Consider the following 20,406-nt stretch of genomic DNA (forward strand, 5'->3'; position numbering starts at 1 on the left):
CAGCTCTGCCAAGGCCACAGCCTGTGGATGAGCCACGCCCAGCCCTCCCAGCTCTCAGAGGCCCCCTTCCCTCAAAGCCCCACTCCCAGCCTGGACAGCCCTCCAAGTCACCATGGCAACAGCTCCCGGAGTTTTTTTGGAGCCTCAGGCACCCCTCCCTGCTAGAATGGAAGCCAAGTGTGACAGTGTGCTGACCGTGACCATGGGCCCAGGGTCCACTTTGGCGGGCGGCCTCCTGCTAAGGCACAAACAACTCATCTGACCCAGATAGAGACTCATCAGCAGAAGCCAGGGGCCTGACTCCCTGGAAACCATCGCTTCTCTGAGCACACTTTCTGGACTGTGCTGGCGGCCAAGCTGAGGATCACAGCCTGGGCTTTTAGGGTCAGGAGGTGGGCAGTCTCAGCAAGGTCTGAAGAGCCCGAAAGCCCTCTGAAAGAGGGGGCTGGCTACTCTGCTTGGAATCCCATTTCTGTTCCAGCACATCTTGTTTATGAGAGAAGGGAGGCTGGGACAGGGCAACACTGAAACCAGCAGCTCCCGGCCGAGGTAGACACAGAAAAGAACTGGAAGCAGGTGTTCAAACAAACACTTGTACACAAGTGTCCACAGCAGCCTATTTACAACAGCCGGAAGGTAGAAGCAGCTCAAGTGCCCATCCACGGATGAATGGATACGTGGTCCCTCCCCACGACGCGATATTATTCAGCCTCAAAAAGGAAGGCTATTCTGACACCTGGCATGACACAGATGGACCTTGAGGACATTATGCTCTGTGAAAGCAGCAGACATAAAACGACAAATAGTGTGTGATTCCACTTACAGGGAGGCCCCTACAGCGGTCAGATTCTTAGAGACAGAAAGCAGGATGGTGGGGGGCATGAGCTGGGGGAGGGGTGGGGAGTGAATGTTTAATGGGGACAGAGGGTCAGGTTGGGAAGATGACAATTTTCTGGCAATGGATGGCAGTAACTGCTGCAGAGCAACGTGAATGTACCTGATGCCACTGAGCTGTGCGCTCAGACACGGTTATGACGGTGTCACTGACTCAAAGGACATGCGTCTGAGCAAGCTCCGGGAGACGGCGAGAACAGGAGGCCTGGCGTGCTGCAGTCCATGGGGTCGCAAAGAGTCAGACACGACTGAGTGCCTGAACGACAGCAATGTGAATGTACCTGATGCCACTGAGCTACACACTCACACACGGTTATGATGGTAAATTTTATGTTACTTGCATTTTGCACTGAAAGTGAATGTTGCTCAATTGTGTCCGACTCTTTGCGACGCCATGGACTGTACAGTCCATGAAATTCTCCAGGCTAGAGTACTGGAGAATGGGTAGCTTTTCCCTTCTTCAGGGGATCCTCCCAACTCAGGGATTGAACCCAGGTCTCCCGCATTGCAGGAGGATTCTTCACCAGCTGAACCACCAGGGAAGCCCAAGAATTCTGCAGTGGGTAGCCTATGCCTTCTCCAGCGGATCTTTCTGACCCAGGAATCGAACCAGGGTCTCCTGCATTGCAGGCAGATTCTTTACCAACTGAGCTCTCAGGGAAGCCCACTTGTATTTCACCTCAATAAAAAATTACAGAAAAAAAGGGATGGAGCGCTGACACAGGCTACAGCATGGGCGAACCTTGAAAATATTCCACCAAGTAAAGAAGCCACTCGCAGAGGCCGCACACCGTAGGCTTCCATTTCCGGAGATGTCCAGAACAGGCAAATCCTCAGCGACAGAAAGCGGACTGGTGGCTGCAGGGGCGTGGGGCAGGGAAGGATGGAGACTGCTTCATGGGTCAGGGGGCTTCTTTTCGGGGCAACAGAAATGCTTTGTAACCAGATAAAGGTGATGCTAAGTCGTATCCAACTCTGTAACTCCACGGACTGTAGCCCCAGCAGGCCCCTCTGTCCATGGGGTTTTCCAGGCAAGAGTACTGGACTGGGTTGCCATTGCTAGGTTATGGAAATTTTAACTCAGTATAAACAAACACACGAAACCAGGTTCCACCCCTCGGCAGGCAGACGAGCATTAAGACCCCCTGAGAGAGTCCGGGGAGAACCAAGGGCAGGGAGTCCGGATCCTTCCCCAGCCCGGAACTTCTCAGGATGTGAGGTGGGCAGGGAACTCCAGACGGGGCCCCCGCTTGGCCGTCTGGCGAGACGGAGCGCGAGCGTGTGCCCTGCCTCCTCTACTTCCCAGGCTGGTCCTCACTGAGCCCCCGCCCCCGCCTCGTCCAGTAAGAACCCTTAGTCTGGGTGGGGGGACAGAGAAACTCCGCGCCTGGGGACAGTCAGAGCCAGGGAAGCTGGCGCAGCGGCGGGCACACGGGCCAGAAGTGCTGCTCGTTCTCAGCTCTTCTTGGAGTCGTGGTCCAAAACAGCACTCCCCCTCGCCCAGTAGGACCCCGGCCACCTCCACGGCCCCCAGAGCTAAAAGGCAGGGGTGCCAGGGACCTGAGGAAGGGCTCCCTGCATTACACGAGTGTGTTTCTGCTGGAAAATCTGAGCCCCTGTCCCGTGCCACAACGCTCTCTACAGGAACCAAACGAGCCACTTGTGAAGCATCCAGAAAGCAAACCCGCCCCTCCTGCAAGGTCTGCCGGCTTTCAGGTCACCAGGATAAGCCCTCCTCTGACCAAATCTTCAGCTCAGTGGCTGGAGGAGCAGGGAAGATGCAAATGAGGTGGACGTCGGAGGGCACCCTCATGTCCCCCAGGAAGACGCTGCCACGTGGGGCCACCTCCAGGCTCCTGCAGCCCAGTAAGGTCATCTTGCCCACTTGTCCCTCCTTCCTCTCAAACAAGGCCAGGCTCTCCTCCTCCTCTCCCCTGGCTGCCCCACCCATGTGCTCCAGCCCGACTGTAAGCCACAGGTGGCCCAGAGACCGCTTCTCGAGCGGGTCCTCTGGAAGATGGTGGTCTCCATCATTCCAGCCCATGTCCACAGGGGTGGGGGGGCGAGGTGACAGGGGACACACAGAAGGAAACGAAGGACCCGAGTGCGCCATGCAGGATGGTCCAGCGCCTTCCTGACACCTACGAGCATCTTTGAGCGGAGGGGGCCTGGCAGGAGGAACCACGTCTTACCTGGAGGCATCAAAGCTGTCGTAGGAGCCAACTGTGTAGTGCCGGAAGAGTTTCTTGCTGCGGTCTGCACGAGTTTCTGCACAGAGAGGGAAGAGAGACATCATTTAGAAAGTCACGGTCCCCAAACGCTGAAACCATGAGAGGCTGGCCGGGCCCCCGCGTTTGTCTGACCTCGGAAGTGTGGGACCCGCTTCTCCTGGGGAAAGATCTGGGAGAGAGATGAGGCCCTGCTCTGTGGCCTAACTTTGCAAACTGTGGGGGATGCCGATGAATGCCAAGGATGACTTCTGGAGAGTCCCGCGCTCTGGTCCCCAGTAGAGGCTGAGTCCCAGGGTCCCCAGGTGGTGCAGGATGTGCTCTGCAAAGAAGACAAGGCCGTGCAGGTCGCAGTGGGAGCAGTGGCAGCCCACTTGGCACATGGAATCTGCTAGAACGGTATTCTGAAGTGATGCTGCCCAGCCGTCCAGCAAATATGAGAACCTGTGGATGACTGCTTTGGGGAAAAAAGAATCTTTATTGCTATTTTGCTGATTATCGTGTGTTCAGTCACTCAGTCGTGTCCAACTCTTTGAGTCTCCATGGACTGTAGCTCCCCCCAGGCTCCTCTGTGCAGGGGATCTCCCAGGCAAGAATACTGGAGTGGGTTGCCATTTCCTTCTCCAGGGGATCTTCCCAACCCAGGGATCGAACTCGCATCTCTTGTGTCTCCTGCATTGGCAGGTGGATTCTTTACCACCATGCCACCTGGGAAGCCCCTGATTATCATTACTTTCTCCTAAAACAAACAAAAACCAAACAAACATGATTAAGTTTCTAATTAAGTCCTCTGCTTACTTCTCTTACTCAGCAGATTTCGAGGTAAATTTCACGGGAAATTATAAGAATGGTGTAGTTAGACTTAATTGATAGCTCAGAGCTGGAGAGGGAAAAAACCCACAACAGCACAAATGCAAGAAATACGGCTGCTTCTGACTTATTGTTCAGATATTTCCCCGGACAAACCTCCTGCACACCCTCTTTCCCAAACCCTGGGAAAAATACAGAGAAATTTTGTGGTTTGCTTCAGGAAGATGGCTCAGATCTCATGCAAACTCTTGTAACTCTGTTGTCCGTCTCCCTGACCCCACATTTCACAGCAAATGTAATGTTATCCAAACCCAAAAGCACATTTCCAGTGGAAATGTGAACAACTGCAAGGGCGTTGAGAAGGGTATGCCTGATAACAGTTGACTCCTTTCAGGCCCAGAGGCAGCTGATGCAGCAAAAATACACGCCTCCTTCTATTAATATAAAGTGTGGTATTGCCTTTGGGGGGGCCGAGAGGACCAGGTAGCCAACTTAGGACTACATTTCCCAGCACCCCCCGCAGCCAGGCATGGCCACGTGACCAGCTCTCACCAATGGAACTTGAGCACACGCCACTGCAGGGGGGAGGGGAGAGGGGTGTGTGTGTGTGTCCCTTCCAAGCTTGGCTCCTATGGAGGCCAGGGAGCTGTCCATACCCTCTTGCTGCTTCTCCCAGCTCAAAGCTAGGACTCCCAGGCCCGAGAGGATGATGGGATCCTCCAGGATTCCCAGCAATGCCTGGGTCGCTGTGCGTTAGCTGTTAAAGGGGGCAGCGCACTTGTCCTGCCTTGTGCTCCACTCCAGGGACCTGCGTGGCACAGCAGCTAACACTGCCTTAAAGGTTCTCTGGGGCTCGGCTCCCCCGGCCTCTCCCATCACTCCACCTGAGGCTCCAATGATACGCAAGTTAAAGTTCCCTGAAGCTCGGTAACAGCTGCATCCCCATCGCGCTCCCTGACGCTGAGCACTGACTGGGTCCCAGGCCCTGTTCCAAGTGCTGCTCCTGTACCCACTCATCTGCCCATCATGGCCCCTGGGGAGGGGGTACGTGTGCCACTCTGCACGTCCCGCCAAGTCCAGCCAAGGGTGGCTCCCCTGCTTTTGGCCCATCTCATGCCACCCTTCCTGTCCCCGTGTGTCCTCGCCGTGGAGTGAGCCACTCGCCTCCGCTTGGCGTCTGTCTTTGCTTTGCCATCACTGTCTGTGGGACAGGCTGGGATGTGGGACCCCTCACCGCAGGTTTGCACCCGGACAAACGTCTCCTCGAGCGACAGGTACAGAGAAACTCAAAGGAACTGAAAACAAACACGTGCGTGTGCAGTTGGGGCAGATTCTGGACAAGATACAAAAAGACCAAAAAGCCCAGCGGCCCCTTCCGAGGAACGGGGAACAAAAGCAGGTACCACGCGTGATCTCTGCACACGGCACCACCGGGGGGGTGGGCAGACCACCTCAGTCACTCCTTTGGCCCAACCCACCGACCCACCCCTACCCTCACCCCATTTAAGGAACCAGCTTGCTCCCCTGGAGTGCAGCAAGGGAGCGAGTTTCTGGTTCTCTGTCCCTCGTGGGGCACCATGAGTCCTAGTAACGCCTGGCCTGATCCTCATCTGGCCTCTTTATCCATTTCTGTTGATTAAAGAGTCCAAGAACTTGGGTCTGTAACATCTCTGTCCTCACTAACATCTATCGAGTCCCTCCCCTGGGTCACGATTTGTGCCCATCCAGGCTCCCACTTGTTGGTCACAGAAGCCTGGTGAGGGAGGTAAGACTGCTGGACCCACTTTACAGATGGGTCTGCTGAGGACTGCTGAGGCGAAGGCACACACCAGCTGAACAGCAGGGCTGGGATGGGTCCTCAGCCAGCAGACGGGCTTCAGGGCCAGGCTGAGAACCAGCAGACCACACCAACGGGTCCCTGGTGAGGGCCGAGTGCTCTTTCGGTGCTTAAAGGCAGGGATCTGGCCTTAGTTCTCTCTGTATCACCTCTGGTGTCTAACTCTTGGCAGACATGTGATGTCAAAGCTGGCAGACCTAATCCCAACAGTCCACTGTAAATCAGCAAATAGAAACACACTTCACACAGTCGGAGGGACCTGGGGACACTGGTCCAGCTGGGCTGTACGTATGTCCGCTATGCTTGGCAGCCAGACCACACGTGCCCAGGTGCTCCCCATCCTCCTCCCTGGCATCCTGCACGTGTCCACGTCTAGTTACCATTCACCAGGTCCACCTGGAGGCCAGGCCCTGTGCCCCACATGTGGAGATTAGAAGGACTCAGAGGGGGTGGGGCCTCTGCTCTCTGGGGCTCAGGATCTTGGGGGTGGGGTGGGGATGCTGGCTGGGCTGAGGGCCCCAGGAGTCAGATAACTGTGTAGTGGAGAGGGGAGCACATGGGGCAGGCAGAGCATCTGGCCAGGCCATCCCTGTGACATCCGAGTGGGGCAACACACTCCCCAGGCCCTGGAGGATAAGCGGGATTGGAACCCGTTTGTGGGGTTAAGCAACGCAGCTCAGGAAACCATTGAACGACTGTGGGGATGGGCTGTTAACTGTTATTACAATTGCTTATTTCCTGTTGCTTAAGCCCCACGTGCAGCCTCTGTGCTGGTTGTCTAGGGAACTGCTGGGCTCTGAGAGCTGGCTGGTGCCGGCCGCTGGCTGAGGTCAGAGGTTCCAGGTCGCAGGAGCAGAGCGTGTAGTCAACGTGTGTGTGTGTGTGTGTTGTGTGTGTACATGTCCACGTGTTTACCAGAGGAAACAAATGTTTCAGAAAGAGACCGTTTCTAAATCTGCTAGCCAGGGGTTCCCAGAGTTTGGGATTTTGTGGACCAAGAAAATTTTAGACAAAAGAGAGAAGGGTGTAGACTGACACCAGATTTACCAAGTTTTTAATCTGGCCTTAAAAACAATGGGCTCCCTTCCGCTCCCACAATTGTGTTATAAGAGAAAAGGGGAGCTTTGGGGATAATATTATCTCTGACTGCTTTGTGAACAACTCCCACCGCATGGACATTCCCTGCCCTCTGGATTCTGGACACCGTGAGACTCCGCTCTGAGGGACAGCAAAGGGCTCCATCACCATCATTGTGACCAGAGCTACCACCATCAGCCTGACCGCAGCAGCAGCAGCATCTTCACTCTCTCCAGCACGTTCATCAGGACCACACCACCGCCGTCTTCACCACCACCAGCCCCACGAGCATCACCATCTCCACCACCACCACCATCGTCACCGTTACTCTGATCGTCGTCATCACAGCCTCATCTTCATCACCACCACTCACCACGTCCCTATCATCACCATCACTATTAACATCATTCCCATTATTACTGTCTTCACTGCAGCTCTACTAAGCTAGCTTTCTTTTTTTTTTTTTTTCCAGTAAATGAAGTCTTTCACCTTATTTCGTCTTCCTGCAGCAGCCAGGGCTAAGTGGATTTTTTGCCGCTGTTTTGCAGAAGTAGCAGAGTGCCATGATGAGGGATGTGGGCTCTGGGGCTACACTGGCCTGAATTCAGAGCCCAGCTCTGCTGTTGACTGGCTGCAGGTCGCCAGGCTCTTCATTTGTAAAGTGGGGATAATAACACTTCCTACTCACAGGCAAGTGGTTGAGGAGGAGACGAATTAATTCATGGAAAATGCTGCAACGGTGCTTGGCAAGTGGGAAGCACTCTGTTATCTGGTTCCTCCTGTGCATGTAGGGGTAGGGTCCTCCTCTGCTCCTCAAGGAGGCCTCCAAGGTCACACATCCTGTGAGCGCAGACCCCCAGTGTTGTGCCTCTGGAGCCTGGCTGACAGTCGCCAACAGCAACTGTGTTTCCAAACATCCACACACATTCTAAGCGCTTTATACGCATGAGCTCAATACTGTTCCTGTTCCTGGTTGACGAGTGAGGAAGGTGAGGCTCAGAGAGGTTGCCTGAGCTGCCTGAGGTCACCCAAGCCACTGCGAGTCACCGCCCCGTGGGTCAGCATCTGCTTGGGTCCCTGGGAGGAGGCATCTTCACCAGCAACCCGTCCATGACCCACAGAGGGCTAATGGCCTTTTTCTGAGATGTTCTGAGGTCTGGAGACTGAGGAAGGCAATCTTGGTCATGAGGTGGGAGGATGCGGGCTGTGGGCAGCCAGTGGGCATCACAGCACGTCATGGGGAGAACCAGCCTGTCCATGCAGCCCGCACACAGCAAGAGGCAGGGCTGAAAGCTGGGCCCGGGGACAGAGGGACACGTGGGCCTCTCACTGAGAATCCCTGGACTTTTACTTCTGGAGGTCATGAAAGCTACTCACTCAGGATTTCTGGCTTTATTCCCTCTGGGTGTGTGCTTGGATGGATCCTCAAAACTTGTTTTGTCCAAATGAGTTTTCCCCAAACTGACTCATGTCACTTCCTAAGATTCTCCCCGCCCCCATCCCCCTTCACCCCCATACTGTTTCTTTGCCCATGGCGTGGCAACCAAAATGTCTGAGATGATGGTTGTTGTAAGAATCTGGGTCCCCATGTGTGCCCCCTGGGATGCATGACAAACAGGTGGTGTGAGCAGGAAAGAACCCTTCGTGGTTTCAGGCCACTGAGATCAGAGGCACGTTTGTTACTGCAGCTTTCCCTGGATAAGCTGACTGATGCAGACGACACATGGTCTTCTCTGTCATGCAAGTCAGTACACTCCATGTTTTGCTCAAGCCTGGTAGAAGTGGCTCTCTGGCAACCAAAAGAGTCCTGGCAAGGGTAGAAAGGGAGACCAGACAAAAATCAAGACAGAGGCTGTATCTGGCCCCCTGTCTGGGAGGATGCCCGTTCTTTCTAGAAGAAAGCGGAGAACCACCCAAGATGCAATAGGAGCACACTCCGCTGGACACGGAGAGAGCTCGGCAGACATCACAGGCCTCTGTGAGTAGCGGAGAGGGCGGCCTCTCTGCTTATGAAAAGCGACGCTGAAAAACCAACCAGCTAAGCGGGAACTTCTGACTCACGTTTCCTAAACGACACAGAAGCTTCTCGAAGTGAATGGTTCACAACCAGGGCCCCCTCCCGGGCCAGTTTCAGGCTCAGTGCTTCATATGGAAACGTCTAGTCCCACTCAGCTTGGAGGCCAGCAGTCACTACCACTCTCGTCTGAATGACCATCATCTTCTGAACCTCTATATAGAATGAGCTTCAGAAAAATGTATCAGATGATGCCACTTTTCTGCTTAACCATTTTCCGATGGTTTCCCAATGACATCAGAGCTGCCCCTGCCTCCTCGTGCCCCTGAGGACACAGGTCTGTCGCGACGAGGCCCTGTCCGCCTCTGAACCCTCCTCTCCTCTCACTCTTCCCTCCTGGATCACTTCACTTCTGCTCTATCAGCCTCCTCTTGGGCTTCCCTGGTGGCTCAGACGGAAAAGACTCTGCCTGCAATTCAGGAAACCTGGGTTTCGATCCCTGGGTGGGGAAGATCCCCTGGAGAAGGGAACAGGTACCCACCCCAGAATTCTTGCCTGAAGAATCCCATGGACAGAGGAGCCTGGTGCGCTACAGTCCATAGGGGTTTCAAAGAGTTGGCCACGACTGAGCAACTAACACTTTCTTTTCTTCCTTGAACCTGATGAACTGCCTGGCACCCCGGGGCCTTTGCACTCGCAAGAGTCTCTCTGGGACATTCCTCCGCCAGCTCAAAGCTCACTGCATTGCTGGGTCCCCAGCTCCTACTGCACAGCCTGGCACACAGTAGGTGCTCGACAGCTGTAGAGTAACCAAGCCACAGGGAAAAATCCCACGCTTCTGGGCCCCTTTGTTCTTTTCCAGCGTTGGCACGGCCACCTCCCTGGGTGTGAAACTGGAACAAGTTGAGGATACCGCGCAGAAGACTGAGTTTAATTCCGATGCTAATGAGCGGAAGTGGCCACCCTGCAAACTGCGAAACTGGAGTCCTCGCCTTGACCTTGGGGCGACGCCCTGCGACCTCTCCCTGCCGTCCCGGACTCTCATTTTCTCCACCATCCAGACAGACATTTGGATGAAATGATCCCACAGCTGCTCTGCCTTCTCAGGGTGACCCATCCCCCTCCACCACCCATGTGATGGGAGACCAAACCCCCTTGCCTGGAAGAGGGCTACAAAGTGTTTAAGCTGGTGTGCCCTGAAAGCTTGTCTCGGAATATGGCCTAGAAAAATCTACAGTGAGAGGAAAAAAAAAACCCTAGAAATTCCATTCCCTATACCTCTTGCGACTCGTGAAAGGGAGTGACAGATTGCATGACGAGATTCAGATTGTCAGCATCTAAAATAGCCCTTCTCGTAGAGCTGCTGGGAGAGGATCCCTCCCAGCTCGGCGAGGAAGCCGGGGAAGGTCTCATGGCCTCTGGGCCTCGAGCGTCACTGAGTATCACTGAGTTCCTGGCAAAGGAAACAAGAAGGGGAATCCTCAAAGAAACTGATTAAGACTCTGAAAAGTCAAAAAAGGACTCAAAGCGTGGCATGGGGAAGAGGTGGGCTGTAGGGGCAAGAAATGGCAGTGGGGAGAGGGTGAGAACACCAGAGCAGGGCTGAGGCCGCGTGAGCGCCAGGCCCCGACCTCCACCTGGCTCCCATGTGGGGCGGTCCCCTCGCTTGTGAGTTGCCGTGGACAGGAGAGGCAGGGAGGGAAGGCTTCCTCTAGACAAGGCAACGTGAGCTTCAGTCCTAGTGAGTGGCACGGCCCTGGGCAGGAAAGAGGCTCTCCAAGCCTCAGTCTTCTCATCTGTAAAATGGGGTCAGCAGCAGAATGGACCTTAGGGCCTGTGGGGAGGGCCCAAGTCCCTTCCCGATGGGCTGTCGGCCACTGCTGTTCTCCAGGAAGCCGTCTTGAAAAGCATCCTTCTGCCCCTGGGACAGAGGAAGACCCCAACCACGTCTGTACTCAGAACCTCATGCCCTGACCAGAACTGCCGGCCCGGCTCATCAGAGTCCCTCCAGGAAATCTGGAGTAGGAGAGACCAGTCTCTGTGCCCTGTGTAAACAGAGGATGCCTCTGCTCGGGCACAGAGGCTGTCACTGGGCTCACCTTGTCGGGGGCACGAAAGAATGGACGTCGAGGCAAGAGGCTCAGGGTAGCGGCGACATGTGTAGACCTAGAGACGGCCGAGCTGGCTTGGCTCCCAAAAGCCCCCACATCCTGCTTCCAGAACCCGCTTCTGGGACCCGCTGGGCCACACGTTCCGCCTCGGGGTCCAGGAGAGGCCGCTGCGTCCCTACAGGGTGGCGGGGGGAAGCTTTCTTCCTTTGACTCGGCTCACGTGGGTTTTACGTCTCTTGAACCACAAGAGCCCTCCCTGTCTTCCAGCTCCTCTGTTTTTCTGGACAGAAACTCTCGTCACCCAGGTGGACCAAGGCAGTGTCTCCGGATTTCACCCAGGGGTCTGGACGGGTGGCGGGCCCACCACGATGGTACAGCTGGCCAGGGCAGCCGTGGACACCTGCCTCCAGGGCCTACACTCTGGGTTGACTGTGATAACGTGCGGGGCTCCTAACACCCCCGGGGGCAGCATGCCCTCAGACACGCTCCAACCTGGCCCCAGGCAGGCGTCCCTGGGCCAGCACAGCCAGAGGGAGCCCACTGGGCATGGGGAGGTCCAGACGCCACCCCGATCCGTGAGAGAGTCGAGGCCGGCTGTGGACAGCAGACTGAGCGCAAACACGACGCGACATTTCCAGGTCACGCTGCCCAGGTCGTCCCCCCCACCTCAGTGTGCTCCCCAGGGTCTCCAGCTGTGGCCCAGCCCGGTGACACTCTGACCCCGGGCGCCTGAGACAGCAGCGCGGAGTCCAAGGCAGGGGAGCACAGAACCCAGGCGTGCCCACCTGCACGGCTGCCCCGCAGGCCCGGGAGCCGACAGCCGGCTGAGCTCCCTCGCTGTGCAGGACCAAAACTCAGAGACCAGGGGCCTCCACTGCCTTCAGAGTCCTGTCTGGGTGTGTCCCCTGGAGCTGAGCCTCAAGCCCAGAAAAAGGGGAGTCAGATAGAGGCAGGGACAGAGAGGCAGACAGACATCCACAGACAGAGACCGAGATACACAATGACACAGAGATAAATAGAGAGGGAGACAGATATACACTGAGAGTCAGAGAGAGACGGTGAGTGAGCAAGACAGAGAGACACCTACAGAGACAGAGAGACACACACAGGGAGAGACAGAGACAAAGAAAAACACAGAGAGACGGAGCTCTAGAGACACAGCGAGAAGAGGAAGTGGTCTCTGAGGACCTCCATGCCTCCCCACTGCCTGCCTCTGTTCCGGCCCCTCCCCTGGACGCCACGTCGTTTTGGCTGTTATTGTCAGCCCCTCGCCCCAAAGAGGCAGAAAGGACCGAGAGGACCCCTGCACGTGGGGGCCCCACACCCTCACCACGTGGCCCCCCGCCAGCCCACGAGGTGGCGCTTCCTGCCTGGAGTCGGGCTGCGGGGCCCCCAGCATCCCCACACCTCCCGCCCACGAGGCTCCCGCCATCTCCAGTGGGTTTTAAATCAGACATCGTTCAGGCTACACCCAGGCCGGTGAGCCAAGGGCAGGCTCCGAACCACAAGGAGGAAAGAAATTACTGACGGGGATGGAGACTGAAATAACTTCTCTGTTTTAAAACCGACAATGCCCATGGGCTCCATGCAGTGGAGGACCAGAGACAGGAGTGTGGGAAGAAGCCTCGGTGGGCACAGGTGGGCCAGCTGGAGGCAGGTGTTGGGGGGCGGGCCGGGGTCTCAAGTTCACCATCACTTCCCACAGGGGCCAGACCCCAGGACTCACGAAAGGGGGCAACCAGTGTGAGGGGCCGGTGAGCCTGCACAGCACGGGGGGGTGGTGGCGGGGGCCAGGGAGCTCAGCGCCCAGCTCTACCACCACGGTCACCACGCTGGGCTGACAGGTGCCCACCCCACCGCTGGGCACAGAGGTCAAGACCTCACCTCCGAGGACCACTGGCTGAGGGACACGACTTTGATTTGAAGCCACTTCTCAACGTTCACACCACGACAGCTTGGCTCACTCACTCAGTCACTTCATCAGCTGCGGACCACGGACCCAGCACCTTCTGGGAGCTTGATATGGGCCTCGTGAGGGAGGGGAGGGAAAATAGGGACCCTGTTCCTCAAAGACAGCTGGACTTCATCCCACGTCCCCACTAAGGTTGGGGGACTAGCTCCCTGTGGCTGCTGTAACAAGTGACCACAAATCTGCTGGCCAGGGACAACAGAAGTCGATGACCTTATGATTCTACAGGTCAGGATCCGCTGGGGGTCTCAGGAGCTAAGATCAAGGTGCGGGGGGGGCTCCTGCCTGTGGGAGGCTCCTGGGATGAGGCTGTCCCTTTGCCTTTTCTGGCTTCTAGAGGCTTCCCCATTCCTTGGTTGTGACCCCTTCCTCCACCTCCCAAGCCGGCACTGTGGGTCGAACCCTCTAATCCCCATCATTCTGATTCTGGAGTCTGTCTCTCTTACAATTTAAGGACCCCTGGGACCCAGGATCATCTCCCCTCATCTTAAAGTCAGTCGTCTAGCAATCTTCTTTCCATCTGTGACCTTCCTTGCCCTTGGCCACATATCTGGACACAGTCAACTGTTCCAGGGATCAGGACACAGACGTCTCTGGCCATCACCTGCCCTCCATGACCAAGGAGAGACCATCCCTGAAGGACAGCACAGTGCGGCCACACTTGCTCAGAACACTGTTTAAACCCCTCAGTGAAGGAACTCAGAATCCTGCTCTCAGGTCAAGAACTCCCCAGGAGAAAGAACAGTGCTTCTCTAGCAAGTGCATTTCTCTGTTTGCAGGTACAAGACAGAGCGCAGGTCAATGTCTGACTGCAGAACCACAGAGAGACCCGGGGGCCCCAGCGCCTCTGACCCTCAGCCTCTCCTTTGTGTCGCTGCTGTTCAGCTGCCATGCTGTGCCTGAGTCTTTGCGACCCCGCGGACCGCAGCACAGCGGGCCTCCCTGTCCATCCCCATCTCAAGAGCTTGCTCAAACTCACGTCCATTGAGTCAGTGATGCCATCCAACCATCTCATCCTCTGTCGCCCCCTTCTCCTCCTGCCTTCAATCTTTCCCAGCATCAGGGTCTTTTCCAATGAGTTGGCTTTTCACATCAGGTGGCCAAAGTATTTGAGCTTCAGCATCAGTCCTTCCAATGAATATTCAGAATTGATTTCCTTTAGGATGGACTGGTCCAAGGGACTCTCAAGAGTCTTCTCCATAGTTTCAAAGCATCAGTTCTTCGGCACTCAGCCTTCTTTATGGTTCAGCTCACATCTGTACATGACTACCGGAAAAACCAGCTTTGATCATACGGAACTATGTTGGCAAAGTGATGTCTCTGCTTTTAATATGTAAAGGGAGATAAACGGTTTGACCTGTGCCCGAGGTCCCTTCAGTGAACAGAACCAGCCTCTGGACAAACAGCAACCCTCCCCCCCGAGGCCTGCAGCCCCACTTTCGCCGGAATCAGGTGCTCTACCCTGAAGCGTCTTGGTTTCGGTGGTCCAGGCGGCCTCCACAGTGGGCTCCGGCACCAACACACACCTGAGTCACTGGTTCTCTTAACTCCCGGCTCCCTGGAGGACCGCAGGGTGCACGTGTGTGCCGTGTGTCGTTAGCTCCGTTCTCCCTGCCAGCCCTGGGAAGACCGGCTCCGGGCTCATCCAGCTGGGTAAGGACTGAGCGGCAAGGGCCGTCGGAAGTTTTCAAAAACTTGCCATGAATTCACTTTTGAGCGGGCGTGTGCAGGGGGGCATGGGGAGTGCCAGCCATCACCAGTCCCGTAGGGTCCCCAAAACATGCTGGCACCACACGAGAGTCGGGCCTGCAGACGCGAAAACCCAAAGGAAAGGACGGTGCTGGTCTCGAGCTCCAGGACGAACGGAGTGCGCTGCAGAGGGCCGGACACAGCAGGCCTGTGTTTCTCCGTAGTCATCCCAGCCCGCTGCCGACGGTAAGACGACAGAAACACCTGCAGGATGAGCAGCAGTCGCTTGGCTGAGGGAAGGTGGGGCTGCTTGTGTGGCTGCGACTCAGGAAGTGGTCTCCCTGCCCCACGCCAGGCGCAGCTGCGAAGCCCTCACGGAACTTGGCGGTAGCTGGGCTCGGGGGGCCCACCCGCCGAGGCCCGCCAGCACCAGATTCACCTACTCTGCCTCGGGAGAGATGAGCCCAAGCGCCGGGGAGCCAAGGGTGGGTGGGGGCTGTGGCTCAGCCAGGATGCTCGGTGTACGCGCAGGGGGACTTTAGAGCGGCAGGGAGGCTGGACTTCCAGCGCAGTGCTCGAGGACGGGGAGTGGGGGGCGGTGAGGTTCCCAGGACCGTCGCTGCCACCGTCACGGTCCTGATCTGCGCGGACATCCGCCACCCACCATCACCATCACAGGTGACCCCCGGGGGCCGGGCACGAAGTGCAAAACACGTGAGCTCTGCTGGGGTGCTCCAGCCACCCTGCGCCCTCAGCCGTGGTACCCCACTGCGACTGTGTAGGCGAGGCTGAACAGCAGCTGGGGTTCCTACCTCGAATCTCCGTTAGGAACTGTGAGGCGGGTCGACCCCCTCTGTGCTCCCCCAGTCGGCGTCCACACATCACCGGCCCCTCCAACATCAAGACCCCTCCCTCCCTGGGGAGCACCTCCTCTTGGGTCCCACTTGACTGCAGCCTTTCCCTGCTGATCGTGGGGAAAGGCTGGTCGTCCTATCCACCGCCCTGCCCTGCCTGGCACGCTCTGCCCCGTGCTGAGATGGCCTTCCTCCCCACCAGCTCTCTCTGTCGGCCATTCTACACCCACTTCCCAGTTCCTTTCCCTCCAAAGGACTGAGGTGGCCAACAACAGTCATCCCCAGGCTCCTCCCAGGGGAGGCCGTGTGACTGGGTCTCGGCCAATGAGGCAGGAGCCGGCATCTGCTGGGAGGGGCTTCCTTTCCCCAAAACAGGTCCCCCCAGGGCACGCCCCCTTTCCCATCTGCACTGTGGAAGTCGAGCCGCACCACCCCTTCCCGGGAGGGAGTGTCAGGACAGCGGGCAGAAGAAGCCAGGTCTGGCCCCGCCTTCCTGTCGGGTGGGACAACGAAAGCCCTGTGCATTAGGGTAGCGGTTCCGAGGGACACGTCTTCTCTGGTTTAATCAATCACTGCACCATGAACCAGATGCTGTTGTTCCGGGGGCAGAAAAATCAAAGCACAGAGAGGTTAGGCGACAATCCCAAGTCACACAGCTCTTGAGGGGCGGCCGGACTGGTTGTTAGGCTGCTCTCTGAATGCCTCTGCTATCGCCACCGCAGGTCCACGAGGCTCGGCCAGAACACCAGACATGACTGGACCGTTTTCAAGGCGCTCAGCCTGTGGGCGGCAGAGCTGGGACCCTAGCCCAGCTCAAGGGCATGGCTCACACTTGAGTCCCCTTCATCACGTTTGTACAGGACAAGCCTTCCAGATGAGTCATTCCCTGCGGGAGGTGCTTTACGATGCTACGCTTTGAAAATCACTAGAGAATGCAGGAAACCTGGACCCCGGGCTTTCAGATTCAGGAGCCCTGAGGATGAGCGGGACCTGGCCCATTCAAGGACAGGTGTGGGGACACCCAAGAGGATGCCTTCCACCCAGGCGCCTGGCGCTGTGACTGGAGGTCTGAGGTTCTGCTTTACCCGCCTCTCTCCCCGTCTTGTCGCCCTTGGGCCAAGGGAGGCTGGGGCTCCACTCGGGGGAGGCCGAGTAAGCCGGGTTCCTGGCCACATTTCCCTGTCTCCACCCTCCCAAATTGTCTGGACAAATGAATAAAGCTGCTAGCTGTCAATGAGTCGCTCTCTACTCTACAATAATTAGAAGGTTTAAAAAAAAAAAAAAAATCAGCCCAGGCGGCTCAGTGGAAGCATTTATACTGATCCATGGAGCCAGACAGGCAGTTTAAGTGGAAATTACAGTAAATGGAGGACTCGGAGCCTGATTGCATGTTGTTGCTAAGCTTGGCAGGAGCGCCCATGCCAAGGAGGCTGTCCTCATCTCTCTCCATCACGGGGAGCATTCAGGGGGCTGGGGGAGACCGAGCTGCCCTGGCCCAGCAGCCCGGGGCTGGCATGACCATGCGGAGGGGCAGGGTGCTTGAAAACACGCCAGGCCCTGGGAGCCTCCTGGCACCGAAGCCTGCAGCCAGGCCCTGGGGGGCAGCAGGCTTCCTTCCTCTGTCCGGCCAGAATACCTGGACTGACCCCCTCTGCGCTCCCCCGTCCGCGGCCTCCACCATCAAGACCCCTCCCTCCCTGGGGAAGCACCTCCTCCTGAGTCCCACTTCACTGCAGCCTTTCCCTGCCAATCGCAGCACCTGGCACAGAACCGAGGTGTAGGGGAGCCCCCACTGTGGAGCCCCTCTCCCCATGCTGACGCCACCCCTCCCTGGAGGCAGGGTTCTTGGCCCCCTTCCCCCTGGAGGGGCCCGGAAAGGTGACGCGAGAGGCCCAAGGACACACAAGGGGTGAGCAGCGGAGCTGGATTTAAACCCAGGAACCGACTGGGGGCGGAAGGATTCTTTTTAGTTCCTTAAAATCTTTTTTAGGGGCCCTGGCAGCTGAGGCTTAGGAAATAGGACACGGAGAAAAATGGGACCTGTTGAGCTCCAGGAAACCGCCCTGATCGTGTGGGCAGGTCGCTGAGACGTCCCGGCTCGGCCTCGACGTAGGCACACCTTGGACGCAGCACGGTTCAGGACCAAGGGAGTAACCGGATTCACCCTGGCAAGGACCAGGGGGTCTGGGAGGCTTAGGAGGATCCAGGGTTAGGCGGCGCTAACAGATCGCACAAAGACCCACCCTGACGGTGACCTTACAAATGGCACGCACCAGCCTCTTGGGCGCGCATTCCCTGAAACCCACCAACCTGTCCCCCAAAGATGCTACAGGTCTGTGACAGATACTGAGGCTGGCAGTGGGTGAGGACCAGCAGGTGAGACTTGTGGGGGGGGGGCCGGGCGTTGCCAGCCTCAGCCGTTCATGGCTCAATGTCTCCTTGTACAACCTCAAGGGGACCCCTGGGAGGCGGCGGGGGGAGGGGTGGTCCTTCAAGGATCGCCGAGCTCCCCAGCCTGAGCCCTTGCAAGCTAGCTGTGTCCCCTGTCCTCTGCTCCTGGGAGCGAGAGGGTGCAGTTGGCAACAACCTACTGTAGAAGCTGAAGAAGGCGATGCAGGCTGAAAATACAGATGGTGTTTTCTTGTCTCAGAGGCTACCATACCGGAGAAGTACCCAGTTCACTTGATTTAAAACACACACACACACACACACAGAACTCAAAAGCACACCGGCCATGCTTTCTTTGCAGAAGGGCAAGCTGGAGGAGTTGGGAGGCACACTCCCCCCTGTTCAGTGTGGGGAGCCGTGCCATACAGCTTGTCGGGGGAACACCCAGGAACCCTGGACACATCTATGCCTTTAAGTCACGGCGATTCACAATGCAGTCGTCCGCCCTTGGAACTTAACAACAGCGCTCACTAGGAATAGATGCTCCAGTTGGTCTTAACTCCCTGCACCTTCCCCCGCCCCCCGCCCCCATGGCAGCTTGAAAGGACTTTGGAGAATCAGGCCCCTGGGACACTAACAGTACCCCAGATGCTCAAGTCTGCCGGGGTGACTTGACGGCTACCTTGATTTTTCTCTTCTATCTTGGGAGCACTGGAAAGCGTTAGGGAAACAATAGCCTTCCCTGGTGAAACACCACCACCAGAAATACACTAATTCTCAAACACACCCAGCACAGAACCATCGCCTCCACAGCCAGCCACCTGACTCGCCCAGCGCCAGCCCCGGCGGGTCAAGAACAAAGACTCGCGTGCGGCCGCCCGCCGGGAGCAGGTTCGGGAGACCGCACCGTACCTCCGAAATGAACTTTCTTCTTGAACCGGGAGTTCTCAGCCATCGTCTCTAACCTGGGTGTGACCATCTCACTCAGGCTGGTCCCGCTGCTCGTCCGGGTCCATGCGGAGCCCGCATCCACAGGGCCCGCCTCATCTACTATTGTCTGTTAATCCAAGAGGAAAAAAGTTGCAGCCCTCCGCAGTCAGAATTGCGGAACAAAAGGGGAAAAAAAAAAAAAAAAACCAGAGGAAGAAGAAAGATGGCTCCAAGTGTTTAATCCGCAGGGAGGTTTTCAGATTTGACTTTGGGAGACCACACGTCGGGATCGGCGGAAAATTCGGTTCTTTGACACAAGTTGTAAGCTCCAGATTGGAGCCCGCATCCTTTCACTTCCCACTGTACCGGGGATGGTTTCTTTTTTTTTGCCTAGTGCTGGTTTCCATGGCAACGCATCAGTCACTAGTCTAAATAAGTACGGGTGAAGGACGCCTGGAAACCAGTGCGATTGTGCATGCCATTAGCAGGGAGAGGAAACTGACCCACCCCGCGATTAGCACGGGCCGAGTTAACACTCAGAGTCTGCTGTCGTCCCTGTCCTGAGGAGTCGCTTTCTCATTTTGTCATGCAGGGTTTTCTTGGTCCCAGCGGTTTCTGAGCCCTGCGTGCTGCAGGGTGGACGGCCGGGTGGAAAAGTCCATTCTGACCGCGCCACCCGGCGGAGCCAAGGTCAAAGAACCGGACAGGACCTCAGTGAAGCGGGTCTTGGCTGAAGGCATCCCTTGGGCCTTCCGTGGGTCCCTGCATCCCTGGAGGAGGGGAAGGGGTCTTCAGGTGCTTGGAGGGATTGGGGGGACACGCATGCACTCTGCACACTCAGTATGAAGGCTGGTGGGGAGCAGGCTGCAGGCAGGGCTTGCTGTCGGGCAGGCGGCTGAGCCTGCCTCCTTCCTAGCGACGCCCTCTCACCTCATGGCTCTTGCTTGGGAAGGCTCAGTGGGGTACAGGCCAGGCTCTAGATCCTTTTTCTCCTCTGTCATCAACTTCGTCCCTTAAACAGCTGCCATGAGTTCATGGTGTGGTCCCGGACAGGACCCCTCACCTCTGAGCTGCAGGATTCCCATGGGTCTGAAGGGCTGGTGACTCTCAGTCAACGTCCTTTGGATTCTGAGAAGCAGGCCACGTGGCCAGCGGACAAGCAGGAGCCAGGTCCCACACCCGCCAGCTGCATGGCCCGGGTCCAGCCTCTTATTTGTCAGATGGGGTGATGATAATGAATTATCTAAAGCTAATTATCAATGAATTAAACCAGTTACTTATTACTTAACAATTAATACATAAATCATTAAAATGGGATGTTAGGGTTGTGAATGATTTTGTTTCAGAGTCAACGTGAAGAGCACAAACCCTCTGCTCCCTGTAGACCTGAGGCTGGACGCCGCCTGGTTCGAGGTGTAACTCGCCCTCAGAGTCCTGTCCACCCAGCCGTGTTGGAGCAGATGCCCCATGAAGACTCAGAGATGAGGACACTGGCCCAGAGAAGTTAAGTGAGTGGCCTAAGGGCACCCAGCCAGCTAAAGGGGAGCCTGGAACCTCTGGACCCAGCCCTGCGCCTGCCAGGTATCCCTATCTCCTGCCGCACAC

General features: G+C 56.8%; 1 protein-coding gene across 4 annotated transcripts in view; it reads right to left on the reverse strand.

Moving 5' to 3' along the window:
* Window positions 1-20,406, reverse strand: part of SHANK2 (SH3 and multiple ankyrin repeat domains 2) — a 558,458-nt gene that overhangs the window by 193,151 nt on the left and 344,901 nt on the right. For all 4 annotated transcript variants that reach the window (XM_044943817.2, XM_044943819.2, XM_044943818.2 and 1 more), the window contains one exon: window positions 3,087-3,162. In XM_044943817.2, coding sequence (XP_044799752.2) covers window positions 3,087-3,162 — 76 coding nt within the window. The remainder of the gene's footprint in view (window positions 1-3,086; window positions 3,163-20,406) is intronic.

This window comes from Bubalus bubalis, chromosome 5 (assembly GCF_019923935.1).
Source record: "Bubalus bubalis isolate 160015118507 breed Murrah chromosome 5, NDDB_SH_1, whole genome shotgun sequence".
NCBI classification, from domain to species: Eukaryota; Metazoa; Chordata; class Mammalia; order Artiodactyla; family Bovidae; genus Bubalus; species Bubalus bubalis.